The sequence below is a fragment of the Squalius cephalus genome, assembly GCF_949319135.1.
Source record: "Squalius cephalus genome assembly, chromosome: 19".
Lineage (NCBI taxonomy): Eukaryota > Metazoa > Chordata > Actinopteri > Cypriniformes > Leuciscidae > Squalius > Squalius cephalus.
In genome coordinates, this window is record NC_137140.1 from 19796501 (window position 1) to 19823476 (window position 26976).

Sequence of the window (26976 nt, forward strand, 5' to 3'; positions counted from 1 at the left end):
TTTTCGACTACCCGAGAGAGCTACAGTCGTGGCATTGAACACATTGGGAACATGGAACTTGTCCAAAAAGTCTTCGAAATGCCCGCCCCCGATTCTGCCCAGCAGCGCGAGCGCGAGAGCGAGACTGACACAGAGCTTCACACTGACCGCATGCCTCTCAAACAGAAGACTCTACTCAAGAGAAAAGTTTCATGGTGGACGGCTGGATCTTACCTTTTGTTGAGATAAATCTCATTATTGCTTTTTGGGTCATGATAAACTTGTATTCATCAACCCACAAGGTGAGTTGTTTTGATTTACTCAATTGTCAGATGAACGACAGATTATTTTTGCCTCAGCATTTTGAATTATCAACACATTTAAGATCAAACCTTCTATCAAAAGTATACTAAATTTGCGTTTGTTTAGTGCGTACTATTAACAGCTAACCAGTGTTAATTTGGTAAATAAGAAGGTTCTACAGACTAGTCGTGTGTGATTGTGTGCATGACGGAGGAAACTTAATCTGTGCTGCTGTAAAATTAGTATGCGCGCGCCACTGCATACTTTCAGTTTATGCCCCTTATGAGCGGCAGTCAAATGATGATTTGAATTCTTTATGATGAATTAAGTTTAATTAATAACATACTTTAGATAATGAACTTGATTCAAGATTTGGTTTTGGTAACTGATCAGCAGAACATGCACTCTTTTGCAACTCTACTTTTATATATTAAACTGTTCCCTTAACAGTGAGGAGTGAATAAACTAGGATGACATTTCTGTGAAGCAATAAAACCCAAAGTTCACAAATGATTAGATCAATGGACTGTAGTGAAAATTGCTTCAGCAACATTTCAGTACAGCAACATTGATCTGTCCTTGTCCTAGGCTATGTTTAGTTAATGTTCAGATGAAAATTTAAATTTCCATTAACTAGTTTATTAACTAGTTTTTATCATTGTGCTTCTACCTTTTTGGGATTTGTTTAGATAAGTAAATCATTTTGTAGATAGCATTTAGATTTATTAACAAATTAAAGTTAAAGAAGTGTAAATATGATAATAAAGATGTGAGTAAAACTGACCCAGCCAGTTGCTGTATATTTTTTTTCACATAACACCATCATGGTATTTTCCATCATGGACTCACTCTGCCAGACGGTCATGCTGAGTGCTTTGAGTAAAAATAGGGAATGTTCAGATGATGAAATGAGTATATTTGTAATCATGATTTACGCCTAGGGGGCCCTTTTTTTCTTTAGACAACATGAGATTCCAGAAAAAAGTGGAGGTCATTGGGTGAAAAGAAAAAATGAGGCCTTATCTTGAATGTTTGTTCACCTAGTTAGCTAAGTTATAGTGTAGCCTAGCAGATCAAGATTTGGTTTTGGGCAAAGGGAAAATGATGTTAAGAAACCCCACTTGAACCATTTTTCAGTTCAAAAGAACAAATGTTCAGTCAGTGTGACTTATGTTCAAATCACTTATTTTAATGACATCATGTGAATCTGCAGTGGACGGCTGCAAAAATCAAATGCTGTTAAGATCAGTCAGATCAACTTTAATGCCCACATGAAAGAAGGCAGACAGTCCCACAGAAAGAAAGAGGAGGAAAAACCCTAAACGTGTTTCCAATCTGGGATGTGGGTACTGTACTGGATGTCTGTAATAGACAGAGATGTTTCCCCCAGGAATGCATTCACACACACGGGATCTATTAGACTGCGGTTTACGGGTTGACGTGTGCATCTCCTTCTTTGAAACAATGCACAGCCATTTCCACAGACATAATTCCATTGTTTGCATCCACTAGAAACAGCTGCAAGAATTATGTGACAGTGTGTTTTGGTTTATTGCCATATGTCAAGAGTCAACAGCAGCCCTGCTGAATGTCAGCGTACGAGTTGGTTATGTTATGTTTAGCACATTACATGATAAATGCCGACGACCATTCCCATTTCTCAGAAGATGTTGGGGGAAAAAAATTATGTTTGGGGACAATGTTTTATTAATAAGTTCATTTTAGACCATACATCTATGGCCAGATGTGATTTCATGTTTGACACAATGTTGACCTAATACTTGAATATGAATACTTCGAAACACAATTTTATTTTATTTATATACAAAAGTTTGGAGTAATTAAGATTTTATTTTATCATAAGTCTCACCTAGGCTGAATAGATTTGACCAAAATACATTAAAAACAGTAATATTGTGAAATATTATTCCTTTTAAAATAACTTCTGTTTTAATATATTTTAAAATGTAATTTATTCCTGTGATGGCAAAGCATCATTACTCCAGTCCTCATTGTCACATGAGCAGAAATCATTAATATGTTAATATATATATATATATATATATATATATATATATATATATATATATATATATATATAAAAACACACACTTGGTCATTTCTAGGTCACTAAAAAACATTTTTGTTTCAGAAATACTCCTCTCTAGAAATACAGTACCTAGCAAATGGGGAAAAACCAAATGCTAAGACATTCTGAAATTCATGTTTTATTCAATTTTTCACTCAAATTGTTATGCTGATAATATAATTTGTAATTCAAATATTTATTTAATTGGGGAAAAAAATCACTAGTGGTGATAGACTTTTGGTCTGCTTTGATCCTGATCTGTGTTACATATCCACCTGTTTCCCTCTCTCATACAGGACGTTTGTTGATTTTACAAGAACCCCTTCAAACCGGGACGTCTTGAGTGGACTAAAGCCAGCAGAGGGGGATTCAGGGTGAAGGAAGGGAAGAGGGATTAGGGGCTAATCCTGGACATGACCAATCCTTAAGGAGCCTCCGTCAAGCCATACTATTGCCCAGATTATTACATTTAATTTATTGTCTTTTAAAGACCCTTTATCTCCCCTGGGGGATTCCTGGCGAGTGGGCCGCTGGATTTGAGTATCTTAAAAAACAAAGGATCTGGAGCAGCAGCCGTTGGGAGTGGAGGAGCATGAAGAGAGTATACATGCAGGGATAAAGCAACAAGCCTCCCTGCCGTCTCACACTCCAGCAGGGTGCAGGTCAGAGGTCACTGAATGAACTTGGATTGGGAAAGCATGCAGACACATTGATTACACAAAACTGATTAAGGTATGTGGCTTCTGTTTGTTTTCAGTTGTAAAAATTGTTTGTAGTGTTTCTCCCAGGACCAAACAGCCGATGATTAGATTTTTAACCGACACTAATCAGGCAAAGGGTTTGGCTAAACGACTTGTGCTTATCACATACGGTGAGTCTTTAGTGGCAATTTACCATGAAATGTGCAACACAGCCAAAGCAAAGCTTGTCGTGTACTGAGACGTGAGACTTTACTCCTTTTAAAAATGATTCTCATTACTTTAACTACAGTCAAGCACAAATAAAAAGTCTGAGCTGACCCTAATGCTAAATTAGATCAAATAAACTACTAGCAAACTCAGACTAATTGAGGGTGGCCCTTAAAATAGTTTTTTTTTTATTATTATTATTATTTTTTTATTGGCTTAACTATGAATCAAATTGTTTCCCAAATGTTTTTTTTTTTTTTATCTATTAACTGAATACCACTCTTTTAGGTTAGTTTTTGATATGAACAAAATGAGAGAAAGTATTTTTTAATAGAAATTTGGGCTTCTTTTTTCCAACTTCATGTCATTGAGAAATGTACACTCAGTGTCTCTTTGCTTTTACAATCTGAGACTGGGAAAATGCTCTGGTAAATAGACTTTTGTAACAGGATACCCTTAAAGTGAACGACCAAAATACTGTAAAGTGAATGACTGAGGAGTCAAAGCTGAATTTAGGCCTTTAAAGGGCACTACACTCAATAATTAAATAAAAGACTCATTAAAAATTCATCAAGTCAAATTAGCTGAGATTTACAGAACACACAATTTTAAATATATATACATTTTCACAGCAAAGGTTGATAATTAATGTTGCATTTCTGTGCCAATATCTCATACCACAAATATGGCATCAGTTTCTTTTTAGGAACTGAATTGTGATATTGTTAACATTTGCATCTTCCAGAGCATGTAGCAGCAGATTCTCTGGACCTTACTAAAGAAGGAGCTCATGGTTTCAGTCCTAAACCACAGAGATATCTGCAGCCAGAGCTGAATTTATTTCTGAACTGATTTTTTTTCAGAAGCACAAACCCAGAACAACTGTGAAGCCCAGAATCTTTGACCACATATGCAGCAGAGGTTTTCAGGAATTGGAGTCATGCATATTTTCAGCTCACATTTATCTTCACCGAATCTTTCTGGATATGAACAAAGACTGATGGCCAAAATGGGACATAGCTGAATGTGTCTGCCTTTTGAGAAACTGTGAAAAGAAACTTTCCACTCAACTGCGGTTTTTATTCAGCTTGAATGGTGATACGTGTATAATTTGCTTTCTTGCGTTGTTCTCGCCATTTTTAAAAAAAATAATTTTTGTGGAGTTTTTTTTTTACTGGCTCTGGAAACTTACGATTTGTACTTGGAGAAGCCATGAACCTGGGTAAGTTGTCTGGCCTGAAGGGCCTGGTTTCCCACTCCTCAGGAAAGCGTCGTTTTAAAGGTGACCTCACCCCGGACATGATCAGTCCCCCATTGGGCGACTTTCGCCACACAATGCACGTGGGCCGCGGAGGAGACGTGTTCGGGGACACCTCGTTCCTCAGCAATCATGGTGGAGCAGGAAATAATGCAGATGGAGACTCCTCCTCCACTTCAGAGAAGAATGAGGGATTCTTCTCCCGCACGTTTCGCCATGTCCGCAAGACCCCCGACAGGCCCCGCGGCGGATCCAAGGACCTTTCACCCCCACCTCCACCAGTTTCTCCAATCATAAAGAATGCCATTTCCCTCCCCCGGCTGGACGTGGACTCACCCAACGGCTGTCCCGTGAAAGTGCTTTTCCCTAGTTCACCAAAAACACCTGAGAACTCCACATGCTTATATGGTGAGTCTGTCAATGTTCACTCTCAGAATCAGATTCAAATTCAGAAGTGAATCCCATAAACTATGAGTGTTCTGCGTGTGTACAGAATACAGAAGCCGCTCCTGAAAACATGCAGGGCTGATCCCACAATGAAGGAATTTCAAATTTGAGATATCTAGCCTTAGAATGAAAATGAATGAAAAAATCTTGGTTTCCATGATGTATTTTTACATCATTGTCTATTTCATTTTCCCAGAAATTGCTGTTTGGGAGTAACTTGTCCACAAAGTCGACGTTAAACATTGCGCCCATTGAGAGTCTTATAGGAGAAAATCATTTAAATGTATCACTTTAAAAATTGGCACCTCACATACAGATGAAAATTCTCTGTAAATGTGTTTCCAGACTTATTCAGTAATCATGAATAAATAATCATGGGAAATGTCATGGAAATGTATTGGTTAAAGGTGTATGGGGGTAAACCTGCACAGGGGAGAGAGTCAATATCAAAATTCTCTTCTTTTTTTTTGTAGCACCACAGCTCAGAGACAAATGATCTAAAAGTGTCTAAAAGGATAGGGATGTCACTGCATTAACAAAATAAGTTCAGTTCTGTTGAATGTAAATAAAGTTTGAATGTGCAGTTTTTGTGAGCAAATTCTGTTGTAGAAATCAATTATTAAAATGAATTATTATTAATTAAATGTGTCTGTACCGAACATTAAGCACTCAGAATAGGAGTAGGACAACCATATTTACCAGTGTCTACACTAATGTTCAAACATTTGGGGCAGTTAGATTTTTTTTTTGGGGGGGGGGGGGGGGTGGAGAAATTAATACTTTTATTCAGAAAAGACACATGAAGAAAAGTGACTATAATGTTACAAAAGATTTCTATTTCACACAAATGCTGTTTTTAATATTCTATTCATCAAAGAATCCTGAAAAATTATCCATAGCAGGTTCCACAAAAATATTAAGCTGCACAACTGTTTTCAACATTGACAATAAAAAGAAATGTTACTTGAGCACCAAATCAGTATTTCAGAATGATTTATGAAGGATCATGTGACACTGTAGACTGGAGCCATGGTGCTGAAAATTCAGCTTTGCCATCACAGGAATAAATTACATTTTAAAACAGAAAATAGTCCTTTTAATTGTTATAATTTCAATAAATGTACTATTTTTTTAGGGGTGAATCAAATACATTCAGGCTCGTTGAGCATATAAAAGAGACTTCTTACCGGAAATCTTACCGACCCCAAACATTTGAACGGTAGTGTGTCTCATGCATGTTTTGTCTAAGTCAAATATGTTTGTTTACTAGCTTTCTGTCCTTAAGGGAAACATGAGGTAGATCAAACAGAAAAGTATTTGATAAACCATCTAAACACCTGTGGCAATCCCAGACTCCTTTTTAGACCCAGACATTACAGTTCAGTGATCAGCGTCTGCCTCACCCATTCAAATACCTCAAACATGCCTCACTGGCTTCTCTGCAGGAGAGCCTGTTCAAAAACAAAACCCCTGCATGCTCATAAACACACACCAAACTCACATACACCAAACTCACACCCAATGTTTATCCTTAGCTTAATTATCAATATGTGACCCTGCCTGGACCACAAAACCAGTCACAAGTTGCACGGGTATATTTGTGGCAATAGCCAACAATAGGTTGTATGGGTCAAAATGATTGATTTTTCTTCTATGCCAAAAATCATTAGGACATTAAAGGGGCTCTAAGCGATGTTGGGTGACGTCACTTCTTGTTGACGTTCGAAGTATTGTCAAATAAAACGGAGGCTAGCTCGACCCTCCCTCCTCCTCATCCCGTCCCCTCCTTTCCGTGCCCTCTTTGGTCGTGTGTCGGCCATATCAAAATTCAAGATAGTATAATTCTAACGTTAGTCATTGTCGTTGTCTAGGACATCTCATCTCTAGCTAACTTCCCTCTTCATGCTTCTCTCTCCTCCACTCCCCACACACCCCTTCATGTGCACGCACACTAACCCCCCACCCCCAAATCATTCTTGTTGGTTATTGGCTGGAACACTGTTTGTTATGTTTCGTGGTCCAGGCTGGGCCAGTTTGTTTTTGTTGCCGTTTGTGGAGCCTGGGCTGTCTACAGAGACCGCGTTTTTTTACAGTGTGTTCAGGGGACAGGCAGCTAGCGGATAGTGAGGAGATGTTTGCTGTATGTGACAAAAAAAAATTTGGCCTAAAAAACTTGTGACATCGCTTAGAGCACCGTAAAGATCATGTTCCATTAAGATATTTAGTAACTTTACTACCATAAATATATAAAAAAATATATTTTTGTGAGTGAATGAGAAAATCGCCTTTAAAGTTGTGATTTTGCTGCAATGTTTAAAATTTTTTGCACCCTTAGATTTCAGATTTTCAAATAGTTGTATCCTGGCCAAATATTATCCTATCTAAACAAACCATACATCAATGGAAACTTATTTTTTTCAGTTTACAGATGATTTATATATTTTTTTAAAAAAATCTATTTTTTTCAATTTCAAAAAATTGACCCATGTGACTGGTTTTGTGGTCCAGGGTCACATATATGGAAATTATTAGTATGCAAACTAAGTGTTTAATTCAGCTTACTGAATGACTCACCATCGGACTGAACGCTAATGTTGTTCTGACCAGGAGCTATGAATGAGATGTTTTAGTGCTGAGTGCACATCCCGTTTCAGAGCCCTGTTTTCAATCATGTGAAGACTTTTTTTGTACCCATATAATGTACAACTATCCTGTAGTTTTTCATTTCTGCCCTTTCTGTGACAAGTGTGCACTTTAGCAAAGCTTTTTGTAAGAGAGAAATCTTTAAGGGACAGTTCACCTAAAATTTTTAATTCTGTTATAGTTTACTCACGTCCTCATATCACTCCAAACCTGTATACATTTCTTCTGTGAAACACAAAAGAAGATTTTTTAAAGATTTTTGTTTTGTCCTTGCAATGCAAGTCAATGGGGTCCAAAAATTCTAACATTTGGACCCCATTGACTTCCATTGTATTCACAAAAACACTTTTCATTAGGGTGAGTAAATGATGACAAAATGTTCGTTTTTGGTTGAACTATCTCTTTAAGGGTAACTAGTCCAACCACATGGCAGAAATGATTTGCTAGTTTTACTTATGCTGCAGTCCGGAACCACTAAATGTAATGTGTAGGTTCTCACTGCCCTCTGTTGGTCAAACTCATAAACAAGAACAATTTTGTTTTTCTTTCTTTGTTTTGCAGGTTTGGAGTCTGGCTTTGTGACCTTGCCGAGACTGTCACGCACTGAGCGTCCAGCCCAGGGCAGCTCTCCCTCAGCTTGCCCTCCTGAAATCCATAGAGGCTCGCTCACAGACACGGGTATCCCGTCCTTTCCCTGTTCAGATTCCGTCAGTCCTTCCGACTCCATGAACTCTTTCACCCTGGATCTGGGCCCTTCCCTCATGTCTGAAGTCTTTGCTATGATTGACAGCCCTATGTGTGAAATGGCCAGTCCCATCAGTGAAAAGACACCGTCCACCGATGAAAACTCTGAGGTGGACTCGGACGCAACCATGTCCTTGGTGGACTCACTCCTGAGAGAAGACGATGACGGTAGGACGCGGTTGTATGGAGGAGAGTGGAAACATTCAGACTTTGTGAATGGTGAGTCACCCAAAAGGTCCATGCTGGGGGATCAGATGCGCTCCTTCTCTGTTGAGGATCACGGCATGGAGCCGGAGAGTTTCCAGAGGGCTGCTGATGTGCTGGCACGTCATTATGGGAGTGGAAGACTCAGGAATACAAACACCAACAACTCTCACAGGAGAGAACCATACAACTATGCTGATGAGGAGGATGAGATTAAAGTCTAACACTACGAGATGCCTAAAGTCCAAATCACACAGCACTTTTAAAGGGATAGTTCATCCAAAAATTTTTAATTCTGTCATTATGTTTGTTCCATGTTGTTCCAAAACTGCACGACTTCCTGTCTTCTGTGGAACTCGAAAGAAGATATTTTGAAGAATGTTTCAACTGTTTTTGACCAATTTAAGTCAGTTGGGTTCAATTTTGTTTGGTACCCTAAGTTCTTCAAATGATCTTTGTTCTGCAGAAAAAGGTACTGGAAGGTTTGGAATGACATGAGGGTGAGTAAATAATAACAGAATAAAAATTTTCGGGTGGAGTACCACTTTAATAACAATCAAAGAATAAAATTGAAATAATGAGATATGACTCCAGAAAACTTAGAATACAACCCACAAGTCAAATTGCGTTTTTTTTTTTTTATTATTATTTAGGAGTGTAACAACCCCTGTTCTCATTTAGGATCATTATTTGGAAAAGAGCAGCAAGGATATTCACCTAAAACTCTCCTTTTGTGTTCCACAAAAAGTCATTCAAGTTCGTAATGACAGGAAGGCGATGACAGAATTTTTTTTTAGATGAACTATTCCTTTAATAACATTTCTAAATGTTTGCAGTGGGGAAAATGAAAGCTAATGGATTGTTATTTACCCCTGCATTCATCTTGTTTTGAAGAAAGTGATGAAAACCTAAAATATGAGCAGATCTACAAGGACAAAAACTAATATTGGCATCTAAAAATTTCACTTTTGTTTGATCCTACCTTCTCATCCCTAAAATATAAGCTTTGTTCCAGAGGAAATAAAACCGGCCACATTTGCTTTGTATTGCACAATAAACAGCTGGCTAACAATGGTAACAGTATACAATTAAAATATGCAATATTTTAGTTTGCAGTATTTACATTTCAAGTAAACCTTATGTAGTGTACAGTGAGACCATGTAGAAGCACAGACATATAACTGCTAGCTAACTTGTATTTACTATGCAAAACACTTTGCAGTTTGCATTCATTTAGTTTTAATTGCTCATATTTCAATTGTAGATGACATTGTGTGGCAGTTTCATTTTTTAAACCCTTATTTACTGGGAAACCAGCAATCTTTACAAGCCAAGACGAAGGCCTACAGGTCACTGTGATGCACAAAGCTGTGATGTGCTTTGTTCTCACGTGAGCACAAAAACAGAAAATAAGCAACCATGACTGTCATTTCCTTTATTACATGATAAATATCTTCAGATAAACACAGTATTCAGTAATATCATGCCCACCAATGTTTATCAATGTATTATGAAATTATGATTAAATATTAATATGAATTTTGTTTGAATTTAAGTTTGTTTATTATGAGGAGTTGACCTCTCCATTCATTCCCTTAATCACAATATAATATGTACAAATTGTACGTTTGTGCGGGTTTGCACAAGAAATATACAAAATAGCAATGTATGTTATCTATCAATGACAGCAATAAAGTTTTCATTAAAAGAAGCTATGAACAACATCAGCCTTAAAATGCTTTAATAATTGTAAGTGCAAATAATGATTTGACTTATGGCGTTTCAAATGTCATGCTTCAGAATAAGCTTACAGGTGCTGGTCATAAAATTAGAATATCATCAAAAAGTTGATTTATTTCAAGAATTCAACTTAACAGGTGAAACTAATACATTATATAGACTCATTACATTCAAAGTGAGATATTTCAAGCCTTTATTTGTTATAATTTTGATGATTACGGCTTAAAGCATATGAAACTCACAAAATCAAAATCCCATAAAATTAGAATATTACATGAAATCACACAGTAATTACACAGTGATACCATGGTCATTGAACCAGGTTTTGGTTCTTTTGGCAGTGCAAATCCTGCTGGAAAATGAAGGAAGCATGAAGTGCTCTGAAAATGTCCTGGTAGACGGCTGCGTTGACTCTGGATTTAATAAAGCACAGTGGACCAAAGTCCTCTTTTCTGATGAGAGCAAATTTTGCATTTCATTTGGAAACCAATGTCCCAGAGTCTGGAGGAAGAATGGAGAGGCACACAATCCAAGATGCTTGAAGTCCAGTGTGAAGTTTCCACAGTCTGTGTTGGTTTGGGGAGCCATGTCATCGGCTGGTGTTGGTCCACTGTGCTGTCCACTCAACGCAGCCGTCTACCAGGACATTTCCAGAGCACTTCATGCTTCCTTCAGCAGACAAGCTTTATGGAGATGCTGACTTCATTTTCCAGCAGGATTTGCACCTGCCCACACTGCCAAAATAACCAAAACCTGCTTCAATGACCATGGTATCACTGTGTAATTACTGTGTGATTTCATGTAATATTCTTATTTTCTGGGATTTTGATTTCGTGGGTTTCATAAGCTGTAAGACATAATCATCAAAATTATAACAAATAAAGGCTTGAAATATCTCACTTTGCATGTAATGAGTCTATATATAATATATTAGTTTCACCTGTTAAGTTGAATTCTTGAAATAAATAAACTTTTTGATGATATTCTAATTTTATGACCAGCACCTGTATACATAAATAGCTAATGTGAAGCGTGTCAGTATGCCTCAGATCGAAACCAAAGGAAGTCAGACTGTTATATTTGTGTTTGATTGATAGTACCTAAAACCTGGATCTAAGACACTATAGCCAAAAAATAAGACACATTACTGTTCAAAAGTTTGGGGTCAGTAAGATTTTTAAAGAAACTAATTATTTTATTCAGTGAGGATGCATCAAATTGATCAAGTGACAGTAAAGACATTTCATTTCAGTTTCAAAAAAAGGTTTCTATTCATCAAAGAAACCTGAAAAAATGTATCAAGATTTCCACAGAAATATTAAGCAACACAACGGTTTCCAACTTTGATAATAATAAGAAATGTTTCTTGAGCATCATATTAGAATGATTTCTGAAGGATCATGTGACACTGAACACTAGAGTAATGATGCTGAAAATTCAGCTTTGCCATCACACGAATAAATTACATTTTAAAATATATTAAAACAGTTATTTTAAATTGTAATAATATTTCACAATATTACTGTTTTTACTACATTTTCAATCGAATAATGTAGCCATAGTGAGCATAAGAGACTTCTTGCAAAAACATAAAACAAAAATCTTACAGACTCCAAACTTCGGTTAAAAGCTTAACCATAAGATAATGCATAAACTGTTAAATCCAGTCGACTTTCTATTCCAAAACTCACTGAGATGGAAAGGAGAGCTGCTTGTTCAGTGCTTGGGGTGGTTGTGGAGGAGGGACTTTGGGTCTTCTGCCTTGGGGTTTCTTTTGTGGTCCTGCTTCAGGCAACGTGGGTAGTGGAGCAGTTTCGGGCTTTGGTGAAGGTGGGGTTTTTATTTCAGAACCTCTAGGCAGAGGAACAGGGAACATTCTCGTCTGGGCTGTGGATAAAGGGCCTGCCTGGCTCACAGGAGGACCTTTGGGGAGGTTTGGTGCCTTGTGCTGGATGAACGACCTCCTTGCTGTAGAAATCAACTGAAAATTTAGTTTCTACTATAGTAATGTGACACAAAAAGCTTTAATAATTGCAGACATACGTTTGTAAGGAGCAGAGATCTTCAGCGTGGGCTCCTTGGACTGGGAGGGCAGCTCCGGAGTTGGCTCTGATTGGCTGAAACACTTCGTCTTAGTCTGCGATTGGCTTTGGGCCTGTACCGGAATGTAACGAGGAAGTGCTGCAGGCATGTGATTCTGTGTAGGTGGTTGAGCGATTGGATCAGAATCGTTGTTGTCCCACACAACAGCATCACGGATCACCTGACCAGATTTAACTACTGTCGCCCCAAAGTCCTCAGATGATGCTGAGCTGAAATAAGCACAGCCAAAATAAAATAAGACTTTTGTTAATTTAACTCATTTAGGAGAGTCTTGACCTTAGAAACTACAACGGAGGTTCACTACCTGTCAGTTTTTGATAGGGATGGTCGACCAGAGGAGAGAGGGGTAGAGGGAAAGACGCTGTCAGAAAGAGAGCTCTGGGACATTGGGCTTTCAGGCAGTTCTAGGATCTCGAAATCAGCCGCTAAAAGTACATTTGATTAATTTGGAAAAAAAATGAAATTTGGAATTTCACAACTTATTATTATTATTGCAATTACACTCTTTAAATTATTTAAGCAACATTATAAAACTTCACAATTACATACAATAAAGGATGAACAGAAATGAACTGGAAGCATTAATCATACCAAATAGAATAAAAAAAAAAAAATGTCATGGCAATCTATTACTGTTTTTACCTCATGAAGGTGGCTTTACCTCATGGCTTAATCTTTACCTTGTTTCACAGACAAGGCTTAGATTAAGCCAGGATTAGGCCTTAGTTCAATTAGGACACTTAAAAAGCTTTTATAAACATGCCTTAGAAAAAACATTACTGTTATGAATCTTGAGACAAAACAATGGCAAGGACATATTTTAACTCTTTCCCCGCCATTGACAGAAATTTTAAGAAACGTCTCGCTGCAGTTTTTATCGGACATTCGACCCCGCCCACAGTGTGATGTCAGAAGCCACGCCCAAAATAAGCGATTGGGGAAGAAAATAAATAAATAATCGCTCTTCGTCGTTAACTTTGAAACAGGAAGAAGCATCGAGAAGACTTAACCCTCACACTTAATTGTTTTTCATTTACTACTTATATTTCTCTTTTTATGACAGACCGGACTGAATACCTACCCGTATGCCTAAAAAACCCTTGAAACCTACATACTGAAACCCACCTAAAACCCTTATGCCTGAAACCCACTCAAAACCTACCCTTACGACTTAAAACCCTTTTCAATCGGAAACCTACATACCGGTACAACAAATCAGGTTTCCGGGGTGGAACGGGGATGGGGAGTCACAAGGTGACGCATTGGACACGGGTGTGGCTTCTGACGTCACACTTGGATGTTTACGGAGTTGGATGACCAGCAAAATATTCACTGTTATACAGTAGGGGGCGCTATTACATCTTCTGAAACAGTACTGAATCGCCTGATCAAAACAAACACATGTGAAGAAGCAGAAACAAGCAATAGCATATGTAAGTAGATGCATATGTAAAATAACGCAATCATCAACATTAAACAGCATATTAATCAAAACTGCCTAATGTTACCGAATGAAATGTCGACCCAGGACGAGCTATAGGACTGTGAAGTTTTGGAGGTGTTGATGGACTCGATCAACTCCATCTATGTTTTGAATCATCGATCTGGATGTAGTTTTTGACAAAAACCTGTTGTTCTCAGCTTTTTGCTCAAAATATTGCTTTTTAATGAAACTTACCCACATTCAAGTCTTGATAAAAAATGCAAGCTAGAATAAAACGTTTTCTTTCTTTTTTTCTTCTTTTTTTTTTCAAGCAGAGGCTCTGTTATATATATATATATATATATATATATATATATATATATAATTAGGGCTGTCAAAAGATTAATCGCGATTAATCGCATCCAAAATAAAAGTTCGTTTTTAATAATATATGTGTGTGTACTGTGTATAATTAAATTGGTATATATAAATACACACACATGCATGTATATATTTAAGAAAAATGTGTTATTTATATATAAAAAAAATTATATTTATATATAATATAAACTATATAAATATATATACAGTATATGTATGCAAATATTTCTTAAATATATACATGCATGTGTGTGTATTTATATATACAAAATAATTATACACAGTACACACACATATATTATGTAAACACAAACTTTTATTTTGGATGCGATTAATCGCGATTAATCTTTTGACAGCCCTAATATATATCTATCTATCTATCTATATATATATATATATATATATATATATATATATATATATATATATATATATATATATATATATATATATATATGCATGTTCAGATATTCATGCAAAAAAATATTCTGGGGGCCATGAAAATTTTGTGAAAATTATCAACAATGCTGGCGGTGGCTGGCAACTTAAAAAATAAATAAATAAATAAAAATAATGGCAGGGAAAGAGTTCATTTATGTCATTGCAATTTGCTTTCGGTTAAAACAGCTCAATCATGCATTTTAGTCAGGACTAGGCTTAAGCCTTGTCTGTGAAACTGGGGGGAAGTGAGGTGAACAATGACTTTTGTAATGTTTCTGTACCTTCGGGGAAGAGGTTCTGGCAATACTGTATAAGAGGCTCTATGACAGTCACAACTTGCACCGAGGATGCAGATGCCATGTCCAGCAATGACGTCTCTCTGAAATAGAGAAAAACAGAAGGTTATTTCAGGAGATTGAGTTGTAGATGCATAGTTGAGAAGTCCAGACTTGTGTTTGTGTGTGCTAAACTGACCCCTCACAGAGAGGCCACAGTAGATTAGGCCCAAGCACTATAGCAATGTTGCTTGGTGTCATCTTATTCACTGCTCGCTGCTCTGACAAGTGTGACAAAAACTGGACAAGGTATCTGATGAAGAGAGAGAGAGATAAAGTCAAAGACAGAACCATGTGAACATGAACATTAACAGTTTGGGGTGGATATGAGAAAGTTGAAAATCGGTAGATTTACCTGAGGTTATTGTAGTTTTCTGTGGGAAGTTTTTGCAACACTGTCCGTAGCTGCTTTAATTTTTCATCTGTTTCTTTTTCTCTAATTTTAAAAATGACAAGACAATGAAAATGGAGTTAAACTCGGTATCTGAGGCGTTTTAAAATTATTGATACAGAAACAAACAAGCCACATGTACTGACTTACCCTGCAGCTGTGAACCAGTCATTGTATAGTTCAAATGTCAAGAGCGGTTCAGGTAATTCTCTCAAGTAACACTTAAGAGCCCCTGCAAAGACAGTGCCAATCAAACCTTTTGCTAAAAATGAAAGTAGTTTACACTAAAGCAAAATTTTGGAGTTGTTCCAAACCCACATGACTTTCTTTGTTCCATGTTCCGTCAAGCTTTTAAATCTTCAAATAATAATAATAATAATTTTGGTAAGATGTATTGAGGCGATTTTGACGTTAATGATTAGACCACTTATGTCAAACCTGATGAATATGTGCAGACATGAAACGTGAAGGAGATTTCTGCTATGACAAAGGGGAATGATTTCAATTGACTTTTAAAAATGTTCCATACACAAAGCTATATGGCTTCAGAAGACTTTGAATATAGCACACAGATGTCTATGGTGTATTATAGTCATTTTCAAGCTCAATAGTGTGTCTGTCCCCATCGCTGTATTAAAAAATAAAAGAGCACAAGAGCTTCATACAGGTTTGAAACCACATGTATAAATGATGACTGAAATGTTCCTGTAATAGATAACAAGGATCCTAGAAACATCTATTTTTAATATGCTGCAGTTTGTCACCTCACCCACATACACCAACCACACATGGTGTAACAACATGCACTTTTCCCATCATTGTCAGTTAAAGCATCAGGCAATATCTAAGGCAAGCTAATAAAAAATATGTTCTAAGAACATTTTGCTAATGTACCCATAAGTTAGGAAAATGTTATTTCTGATTGTTCTCAGACGGGTCAAAACAACCAGTTTTCTAAATGTTTTAAACGTTACATTTGAATGTTTTCTGAACCGTCCATCTTTAACAAATTTGTAACATTCAAAAAACATTACACATATGTCCAACTATAATGATTCAGAAGAACAAAATATATGTGAATTCCATGAACAATACACATATAATGTTTTTGTGATAACGTTATTAAAGATCCCATTACTTTGAACAAACGTTTTATTAATGTTACTGGAAGGTTTTATTCATAACATTGAGAGAACCTCAAGGTTAGCCAAAGTTCTGGGAACTGTTAGCTAAGACTAAGCTCATAACTCAGGTTGAACATTTAAAATGAATCAAAGAATAAAAAAAAGTTACAGTCTGTCACACAAAACACACGCAAAAAAGTTAGTGGCCTTTTACCTGCCACAGCATGTGGGTCAGAGCTGAACTCATTCTGGTCGACTGTCCCTGAATCCAGACAGCTTTTCAGTTTTTTCATAACAGATGCAGCAGCTGCTAGTCGGAATAACCCCTAGATGATAGTCATAAAAATAGATCGTGAGATAGTGAAGACGAGAGTCGAAAAGCGAAACGATCTACTGATGATGCTGGGCATGCACCATAAAACTGTTATGTGGGTGTGCAATTCTTTGTGTGTAGGTGCAAAGCTGCATTATGTGGCTTTAAATACAGGTCTGTGTGCTTACCTCTTCCCTGAGTCCTGTACGAAGCAGCATGCTGACACACTCCTCAATAGGGACAGCAATCTTTTTCCCACAAGTCTGAAGGTGAGACAGCAGAGGCTCTCCGAATACCTTCTTTTCTGATGAACTCACTTGGGTCTCTATATTTAAACAGACAATTACACATTTCAAAGTTGTGATAATGCTGCTGTCTATATAATATGCAAATGTTTAGATGTTTAAATCACTGCTAAACGTAATTTTCCTCCGCACACCTGTGTTGCTGTGACTCTCTTTCAGCTCTGTTATGTTTCTCTCCAGGAATTCATGGGATGCCTTGTGATATTCAGCTTGCAGTTCTAGAAGCTGTCAGAAGGTCTCAATTAGAGCAGTGAAAGACAGTCTTTTTTATATACAGTGCTATGCATACGTTGATAAATGCATAAATGCATCCTGATAAAGTTCCCTTGGCCTTTGGAATTAAAATAGCCCCACATCATCACATAGCCTTCACCATACCTAGAGATTGGCATGGTTTTATTTCAGTTAGCCTAATAGCTGGTTTGATTTGCATTGAGAGATGATCTTATGGAAAGTACTCCATGCCAATCTCTAGGTATGGTGAAGGCTAGGCTATGTGATGATGTGGGGCTATTTTAATTCCAAAGGCCAAGGGAACTTTATCAGGTATCCTGGATCCATGAAGTAACTGGCCTTTAAAAATAAAAATCTGCCTGCCTCTATGGGAATTTAACATAGGGGTGTCCAAACGTATGCACCCTGTATTTTAAGGAAGAACATTTATTTATTTACGATACATTATTCATTCACGAAGAAAATTGGTGTCCTTAAAGGTTGGATTTTTCCTCATTTTTTAAATTAAGGCATTAAGTTAAATTTCCAAAAGATGATTTTTTATTCCTCTTTTTAATCAACTTTAGCATGGGTGTCTAAACTTATGCATAGCACTGTATATATTTCCCTTATATTTTATTTCCTTATTATTATAATTAAAATGATTGAAAACATTCCAAGGAGTCATCTTAGAACAATGAAATATCGTTAAGGAGAAAATATATAGATATGTATGGTTACACTTTATTTTAAGGTGTCATTGTTACAGTGTAATTATGCATTAAAGTACTGAGTAATATTAATTAACTACATGTACTTACTATATGGTTAGGATTAGGATTTGGTTTAGGGTTAGTTGTGTGTAATCATGCATAATGTATAGTTATTACTATAGTAACTACATGTAACGTGTAACAAGGACACTGTCAAATAAAGTGTTACCATATGTATTTATATATAAATCACAAAAGTAATTAAATCATTTTATATACATACAATACCAAGAACACAAATAAATAAATAAATAACCCATGACCCTAGAGGATAAGCGGTTCGGTGAATGGATGGATAGATGGAATATAAAAATAATATTTAAAAAAGGTAATGATAACTCAGTCTTCCTTTTTCTTTTTTTCTTTTTAAAGAGAGGAAGCCATTTGGTGAGTCTTTTATCTCACAGTATCTCACAGACTATTTGTAGATTAAAATCTAATCACTGTAACAATCGGCCATTTTATTAATGATAATAATGATAATGCCGAATGACATCTAGTGTAATACGAGATGAAAGGAACAATTCTATTTTGGTATTGATTAAAAGTGGTACTTGAGCATTACTAATGGGCCTGTGGAGGTAAGGACATAAATACTCACACGAATGAAGTAGCTGGCGTACTCGTCCTCTTTAGTGGCAAAATGATAGAGGTCTGCAGAGTACTGATCCTGAGAGAAAGAAAATGTAGAGGTTTATTGTTTTCTTTCCTGTGCATTCCTTAAAAGTATTGAAGCCTGAGAAAGTAACAGAAATCATATCACACATTTAATGTCAGCTTAGCAAACCCCCAAAAGGATTGTTTAGATGATTTTTCACCATGTTTTTCTTGGCCATTTGACAGTATGAAAAGCAGAGAGAGGAAATAAGATCAGCAAATGATGTGAGCTAGATTTGAACAAGCTGTAAAGCAGAGATGTCAAACTCAGTTCCTGGATGGCCACACACTGTCCTGCAGAGTTTGGCTCCCCAACCCTAATTAAACACACCTGAACCAGCTAATCAAGGGCTGTGTCCGAAATCACCCCCTATACCCTTAAATAGGGCACTATTTGATGGGACAGCCATTTGAAGTGGTGTCCGAAACAATAGTGGACGTTATCGAGTGAACTCATTCAACATAATGCACTGCAATAACGAGTGTACAGCTCATGTACACTCAACAGCCAGAGAATACCCATAATGCACTGTGAGGGTTGTGCCGAATGAGTTCCCACGTCTCGCCAGAAGATGGCGCCGGCAGCTGAGTCATCCATCCATTTTCCAAACCGCTGGTCCAATGTGGGTAGAGCGTAATATCATACAGGTATAAATTCCTTTTTAATTGATCATTAAATTGGTTTATACATGCTAGTTTCCATGCAGAGATCAAGATAAATATTTCCATTACTACTGGAGCTGCCAGTTTGCTAAGTTTCAAATGATTATTAAACTGCAAACACAAACTATGCAAAGGGGCAGCCCTTCCGACGCACTCAGTGTCCGAATTCGCTCACTCGTTTTCATCCACTCCTTCAAGTGGACTATTTTAGTGGAGTAATGTAGGGAATAGTGAATGAGGGTATAGGGGGAGATTTCGAACAGCTAAGGTCTTCAAGATCACTAGAAACTTATTTTGGTATTTTGGAGCTGGTTGGAGCAATACTCTGCAGGACAGTTTGACACGTGCTGTAAAGTTTCAGTTTGTAGTCAAATTTGATGTTATCGTAACCATTTGTAAAAGCAGCCAAGGTTAGAACAATTCTAATCAACAACGAGGTTAAGGATTAGTATGAGAGTAGCAGAATATAGTCCTATCATGACAACTCTCTGAATAATTTTAGCCTGTTAATGTATATAACATTGTAAATGTATTTGGTCTTGAGGGACTAGTGCTACGTACTGTGTATAGACTTGCTACTGCCAGTAGATACACAGCAGATCTAGACAGGTGGAGCTGGGGGAGGTGGAGGATCTCAGGGGATCTCTAAAAGTGAAACCAGCTCACAGCGAACACTGAACCAGGCCATTTAAATGTTGAGCAAGCAAGCTCAATGGCTGCAGAAACAGCAGAGGCCAATCAGTTGTGTCATGTAGTAAAGGATGTGATTGCTAGCAGATGTAGATTTCATGTATAGAACCAGTCTGCGCCATCTAGAGTTTCATGACTGAACTATGTTAAATTGGCCACGGTAGCATAATAAGTCTGGGACCAGTGAAAAAAAAAACTTTAACCAAGTTTAACCTTGATAGACTCCAGTCTCTTCCAGGCCTCCTCTAGATCCTCTCTTAGACCGTCCTGCTTAGCCTGTGGGCCTGTGCTGCTCTGAGATCTGAAAGTGAGAGTGCATGTCTTCATAAAAGATGATTGCACAGATATGAAGTTGTGATTTATGTTGAAAGAGATGTTTGAGACACACTGGTCATATTGACAAAAATAAGAAAATCACCTGACGCGGGCATTATTCCAGTCTGTTGTAAGTTTAGCAAACTGTTTTTTGTTTTTCAAGATCTCTGGTAGGTCCTCCTGCATAGATAACATCAGCCATGAATAGGTCATGTATACTGTCTGTTTCAGTTTAAATGGTTTAGTAGTAAGAAAAAAAGCTACCTCACTGAGCTTATTCAGAGGCACAAGAACTTCTTTCTCCAACTTCATCTCAAAGTCAGCCAGAGTCCGAGCCAGGAAATTTTCCATGAAGCAGCACATTTCCAGAACTTTTCTGCAGGAAGGTTAAGTGTGCTTAGAAACAGACTGTAAATGGTGTATTTCCAAGGCAACTATGCTACATTGACATTTATTCTTAACTCTGGCTGTAAAAAACATTTACATCAGTATCATGCTAGATATCACGCTCACCTTATAGAAGATTCACCATCAAAATCTTTAAAGCTCTCGGCCATACTGACGGACAGCATCATGAGGGGTAACTTTTTCTGTAAACAATGAAAAGTATGAATGAGCAAAGTGAGTGAGGAAATCAGGAAGTATAGAATGTCACGTTTTTGATAGTTCTGCTTTTAAACTATTAGTTTAGATGGTTATCACAGCTAAGGGACAAATGTAACAGTGTAATTTCATGGCCCGAGACAAAATGCAAATGAGGAAATATGAGAAACTGAGCAAAAACCAGAGAAATGGAACAGATTTTTCTCACTAAATCTTTTTTTACAAAGAGAAAGAAATGAAGAATGTTCTTGAAGAATACGAAAATGAAAGCCTTCACTTCTGTGCAGCTGCCGCATGTTTGAAGCATATCCAAAACATTTTGTCCAGACATAATTATCTACACATAAACATAACGAAAACCTCAGAAGACTGATTCAGGGACTCTCCATCACCCCTGCAGCATTTGGGATTAACCTCACAAAATGGTGCCAAGATAGACTTTTGGAAGAAATCCCACCATCATCCAACTGTGATGGTGGTCTATGTAGATGATATTCACAGCCACAGCATTTCATCATATGACCATTTCATTTGTCTCTGTGAACATTACTCAATTTTCATATACAGCAACTGCTTACTCTGCTTCAAAATCTGTCCCAACACACTGACAAGCCACATGATTGAATCGGGGGTCAGCTTACCATCCGTCTCTCTGAGTCCAGTCCCTGCTGACTCTGCAGGCAGCCTGCCAACTTCTTATGAATGATCTGGGCAGCTTTCTTGGCTGGCTCCACACGTTGTTCCACCTTAAAGCAACCAGATGGAGCATTCATTTACAGGGCCCTGTATTCAAATACTGTTAACATAGTGTGTATGAAGGCATCTCAGCAACTGTGGTTTATGTAGATTTAAGGTGTAATATTGGTAGAAATGCCTCACCAAAACCAGATCCTCTGAGAGAAGGTCAGTTGCATCCTGTGACCTACAAAACAGAAACAATTACCTTGAACATTACTTAATACAGATGGCAACCGCCACGAGGCTGCAGGTAATCACAGCTGTGTTGACATTCAGACCAACAGCATGATTGCAAATGTAATATTGCTTAATTAAGCTCTATAAACAAGAAGTTAATACTGAGTAAATTATATTTACTTAACAAAAACAGTTCCAAACCACACCACAGTAGAATGCGAGTGAAATTCACTCGACTCACTAAAGTACCTGAATGAATCAATATTTTTGAATTAACTGGTTGAATGATTGATTCAATGACTGAATCATAAAATACAGTGCTGCATATAAATATACTTGCATCCTTACAATATAGTTGGCGAAAAACACAATGTGAAAAGAGAAGTCTGACTTCTCTTCTGAGTCCCAGTCTGAGAAGTCTGACTTCCCAGTATTCATAAAACAGTAGACAAGAATTACCCGGATGATTCGAGATTCTTAAGTTTGCATCCCATGGACTTACTTACATACTTGACTTTACACATGACGACATTCATTATACAAACTTTCATACTATATAGAACATGTTTTTTAACAATCCTTGCATAATAAGAACTTATTCAAAAGACATATACCTTCTCAGAAATTATGCAATTTCAGATGCAGCCATTGTTTTGTTCCTGGATAATTCAGTGTGTATGAATGAAACGGATGAACAAATGATTCAACAAGTCACTTGTAACAATGTAACCTGTGCGAAGAGTCATTGAAAATCCTCACCACTAATATACAGATTGACAGTGATACACACAGTGAAATCCCAGTGTTGTTGGATTGTATATCTGCACTTTTGGAACTCATTCAAAGACCAAAACTGACTTTTGTATAAACATATTTGACTCATAAAGATATGGTTTATATGTAATCAAAAAATATTTGTAAATTAGGTTCAGGCTTAGAATTAAAGTGCCCCATTATGCTTTTTCAGATATTACTTTTCATACAGTGTCTGATATAGCTGTTTGTTAATGTAAAATGTCTGCAAAGTTTTACAGATGAAAGTGCACAATAAATAAATGTATTGTCTCCCCCCAATGAAAAAAAACGAGTTGTCAGTAATTCCAGTCTCACTTTCGTGACGTGCATATGTAACACGGTAAAACATTTGCATAATGCCCATCAATGGTCTTGATTAATTATTGATGTATATATTTTCTAATCTACCGGGTGTTCAAAATCATTCAAAGTCGTTTTGAGTTTTATATTGTAAAAATTGTTACAGTGTGTACATTTACTGAGGGCTGAGGAAGCCTCCGGAGCTGAAGTTATGGTAATGGCCGTTTAGTTTCTGATAGGCACTGTAAGCGGTAGACCAATCACAGACTGGGCAATCTGACCAATCAGAGCAGAGTACTCTCTCGGAAAGGAGGGATTTAGAGAGACTGAATGTGGAGTCGTTTGAGAATCTTTGAAAAATGTGGTGATGTGCAATTTATATTATGAGAAAATTAAAGTGTTTTTTTTTTTTACCTTTCACCATTGAAGGACCTCAAAAACAAAATTAAATCTTTCAAATAGCATAATAGGTGCACTTTAAATTCTGAATTTATAGAAGTCACGTTTTCCAAGCAAAAGTTGCGGATAAAACAAACCATTCACTATACCTAACCAAAGCAGCTAAACTAAAATTAGAGAGCCAAAGCCACTGTACAAAACAGGCCATGGGTTTAGGGGAAGTGGACGGAAGGCCGAAGCACAAACCATTTTACTCTCTCTCTCTTTTAACCACAATCTATTGTTCAGCATGTATAATGAGTAGATACACAATCTACATCATCATTTGTAGCCTTAAAAGTCGTCACAGAGACATGTGTTATTTCCTATGTATGTAATGTTTCTAAAAGCATCCAAGAACACAAAAACACGAGAAGCCATTTTTGTGTCTCTGAGGAGGGGACCAGGTTTCACTGCGATTGCATCAGAAAATCATGTTCTATTTGTCTGTATCCAAGTCTTATTAGTCTTATTTATTTGATTAAAAACACGGTAGAAACAGCAATATTGTGAAATATTATTATTATTTAAAATAACTGTTTTCTATTTAATATATTTTTAAAATGTAATTTATTCCTGCATGTTAAAGCTGATTTTTTTTTTTTTAGCAACCTTTCCTCCAGATCCTTCAGAAATCATTCTAATATGCTGATTTGGTGCTCAAGAAACATTTCTTATTATTATTATCATCAATGTTGAAAACAGTTCTGCTAAATTTTTGTGGAATACGTGATACATGGCCTTTATTTGAAATATAAATCTTGTAATTATAACAGTCTTTATACTGTCACTTTTGATCAACTTTAAGCATCTTTCCTGAATAAAAGTATTAATTCCTTTTAAAAAAATCTTTCTGACCTTACAAACTTTTGAACACTTGTGTACATCAAATATCTTAATTAAAATACTATCACAGGGTTTATTCTATTATAGATTGTATAGTTTGTTTGTTTCATAGGATCTTAACAAGCACTTGCTGTACATACGTGGTACGGTTTCAGCTTTAAAGGTCACACAAACTTTTTTATCAGCAAGGTATTGTCTCTGGTTTGAGCCTGGGGTTTAGAAGTTTATTAATATCCTGTTAACGTCATATTAGGGAGGGCTGCAAAACTAGCATCTTGTTCTGTGCAACCTGCAGATGTGCTCTCCACCCTCAGCAACTAAAAACTGACAACTTTATTCTTGGCCTCTTTCAAAACAATCGCCTAATCACTGTCAAGTGTTTAAGACTCTATACATAATAATAAATGTATGTGAAATATCTTCTCAAAGAACATACTTTAAGCTGTGCACATGAGAGTGCAAATGTCACTGAAATCAAAAATCTAATATTGGTACACATTGTTTGCGTGACATTTTGGTTTTGCAGTCAGCCCTAGCTATTTCCTCAGGCTTAAACAACTGAAACTAGACTCAGCCTGAAATGAAGTTACCAGTCGATGAAATTGTCAGAAACAAATGTGCTAGTTATAAACACATCAATAAATGAACAATTGTACTGTTATCAGATTCATGCTTTCACTACAACAGACTATGAAACAAGCTACCTTCTTACACCACAAATGAGTCATGTTAGGAGAAATAAAACAGCTATCATATTAATATTTTGTTTAGCTACAAAAGATAAGCAAGACTACTGAAAAAAACAGTCACATCTTGGTCACATGTAGTGACATTCCTGTAACAGTCACATACAACACCACAAACAGTCTGAAATCAACAAATGAAAGTACTTACTTCCCCCCATTTCCAAACTGCTTTAAGATGTTAAACTGCTTTAGCATGATTGTGAAGAAGCTGATGCCTTCAAGTACTTGTTCTAAGCGAAAGTCAATGGTATATTCGTTTCATTTGATAGAAAATATTGCTCTCTGAACTCCGTAAACAGGCATGTCATTCAGACTTGTGTCAGCAACAGTCTCAACTTGACTGTTTCACATTTGAGCACACACCTCATCGACTCGGAGAAAGAGGAAGTTACCAAATGCATAAGAGGAAAGACAATTTCATATCGTGCTGTGAAAGTCATGCAGTCCTCTCTGGCCACAGAGAACACTGAAGTAGATTTGCACAGCCTTCATTTGCTATATAACAAAAAACCACACGACCAAACATTTTGTTAGAACTTTTACTTCAACCTATGTCATTTAAATTACACTTTTTTTTTTTTTTTTTTTTTAAACTACAGTAAAAAACTGGCAGCTGTGGTTGGCAGAAATTAACCGTTAAAAATACAGTAGCAACATTTTAGGTTTTACAGATTTAACTTAAATTTACAGTAAAACATACGTATATCATTAACTGATATAGGCCTAATGTAACCTATTGAAGTACTGTCATTCACACAAATACAAAACACCATCATGGTAACACACAGACACATGACACTAAAGTAATGCAATAAACATTAATTTAACAACATTAGGTGTAACAAAACTTTTGAACAAACCTCAGACTTTTGAATGGTAATGTATCATGGTTTCCACAAAAGCAACAAAAACTTTTTTCAACATTGATAAATCAATGAAGACATGTTTCTTGAGTTTAAAATTTCTGAAGGATCATGTGACAAAATTCAGCTTTGTCATTTAGAAAACTAGTGCAAAATGCCCGTGCAAAATCAGTGTGTGTGTGTGTGTGTGTGTGTTTTTAGTAATTGTTGGTTTGGTGTGTTTGAGTGCTCATTGTTACAATTACACAGCAAAAGTTCAGTGACATTTTTATTTGTGCATGGTAGAAAGCACACAGTGAACTCCGAGAAAACGCTATGCTTGAGCAAACAGTTTGTGAATAGGTTAGGCCTACTACAATTGGCCATGAATAAAATTCAGAAGTAAACATTTTAGCTGACAGAGTGTTTATGTCAGAATGTTTATTTTTAAACCACAACCTTCTAAGTGCTTCTTTTACCGGTATATTTAACGATATCTTTTGCCTAATCTAAACAACGTCAAACTTGGCATTGCACTTACTCGTGCCCGTAGCGAGACACCGGTCACGTTTGAAATCCACCGGACTAACGGTTCGAGAGATATGCGAATAACAGACAGACAGACGTTTCTGTAATTTATAGATAGATAATGGATTTTTGGCCTTAGGATTTTTAGTATTGTCCAGCTGCCAGTGCCAGGAGTGAGGTGGGGGTATAGGGGCTTTAGAAAGAGAACATCAATTATTCTCCTTATAAATTGTCCTTAGGCAATCAAGTGTCCATCACATTACAACCATTACAAATGCGCTGTTTGTGAGTGCAAACAGCAGGATGTGAAAAAGATGAAAGGGGAAATTATTTTTTATATTATAAAAGGCGTGTCATCACAAATAATTACCTTGGGAAACAAAAGCGGTTAAGACAATGAACTGAAACCAGTGGAATGTCCCAAGTAAATATGAGGGGGGAGACGGAGCCTCCTACAGGGGGCGCTCTGCAACACAGATACATACAATATTTACTACAAATATCACTTTTGCTGTCAAAGA

The 26976-nt window shown here is 36.8% G+C and overlaps 2 protein-coding genes across 3 annotated transcripts; one reads left to right on the forward strand and one right to left on the reverse strand.

Annotated features, from left to right (window-relative positions):
• The first annotated feature begins 103 nt into the window (after window positions 1-103).
• cdc42ep1a (CDC42 effector protein (Rho GTPase binding) 1a) lies at window positions 104-9952 on the forward strand. Of its 2 annotated transcripts, none has more exons than XM_079851730.1 (4): window positions 104-281; window positions 2668-3103; window positions 4143-4945; window positions 8189-9952. In XM_079851730.1, exons 3-4 carry the CDS (start codon window positions 4492-4494, stop codon window positions 8797-8799), a joined length of 1065 nt encoding a protein of 354 aa, XP_079707856.1. In that variant the 5' UTR covers window positions 104-281; window positions 2668-3103; window positions 4143-4491; the 3' UTR covers window positions 8800-9952. The 2 variants fall into 2 exon arrangements, with proteins under 2 accessions (XP_079707856.1, XP_079707855.1); XM_079851729.1 differs by having other exon boundaries at window positions 107-281; window positions 4025-4945.
• A 44-nt stretch (window positions 9953-9996) lies between these two features.
• Window positions 9997-25459, reverse strand: sh3bp1 (SH3-domain binding protein 1). The gene is made up of 19 exons (XM_079851728.1): window positions 25234-25459; window positions 21925-21967; window positions 21687-21791; window positions 20956-21032; window positions 20707-20818; window positions 20546-20622; window positions 20341-20428; window positions 18719-18787; window positions 17266-17356; window positions 17015-17151; window positions 16728-16839; window positions 15540-15621; window positions 15354-15434; window positions 15138-15251; window positions 14945-15042; window positions 12723-12843; window positions 12359-12627; window positions 11337-12283; window positions 9997-10391 (listed from the first exon to the last, which is right to left on the reverse strand). Exons 1-18 carry the CDS (start codon window positions 25278-25280, stop codon window positions 12003-12005), a joined length of 2004 nt encoding a protein of 667 aa, XP_079707854.1. The 5' UTR covers window positions 25281-25459; the 3' UTR covers window positions 9997-10391; window positions 11337-12002.
• Window positions 25460-26976: the final 1517 nt, after the last annotated feature.

Coding starts and splice junctions, on each gene's coding strand:
- cdc42ep1a (XM_079851730.1), top strand. CDS start 4,492: ATGAACCTGGGTAAGTTGTCTGGCCTGAAGGGCCTGGTTTCCCACTCC. Junction 4,946..8,188: donor GAACTCCACATGCTTATATG/GTGAGTCTGTCA, acceptor TTTGTTTTGCAG/GTTTGGAGTCTGGCTTTGTG.
- sh3bp1 (XM_079851728.1), bottom strand. CDS start 25,280: ATGCTAAAGCAGTTTAACATCTTAAAGCAGTTTGGAAATGGGGGGAA. Junction 15,043..15,137: donor CTGTGGCCTCTCTGTGAGGG/GTCAGTTTAGCA, acceptor TCTCTATTTCAG/AGAGACGTCATTGCTGGACA. Junction 12,628..12,722: donor TCCCTATCAAAAACTGACAG/GTAGTGAACCTC, acceptor TGCTTATTTCAG/CTCAGCATCATCTGAGGACT.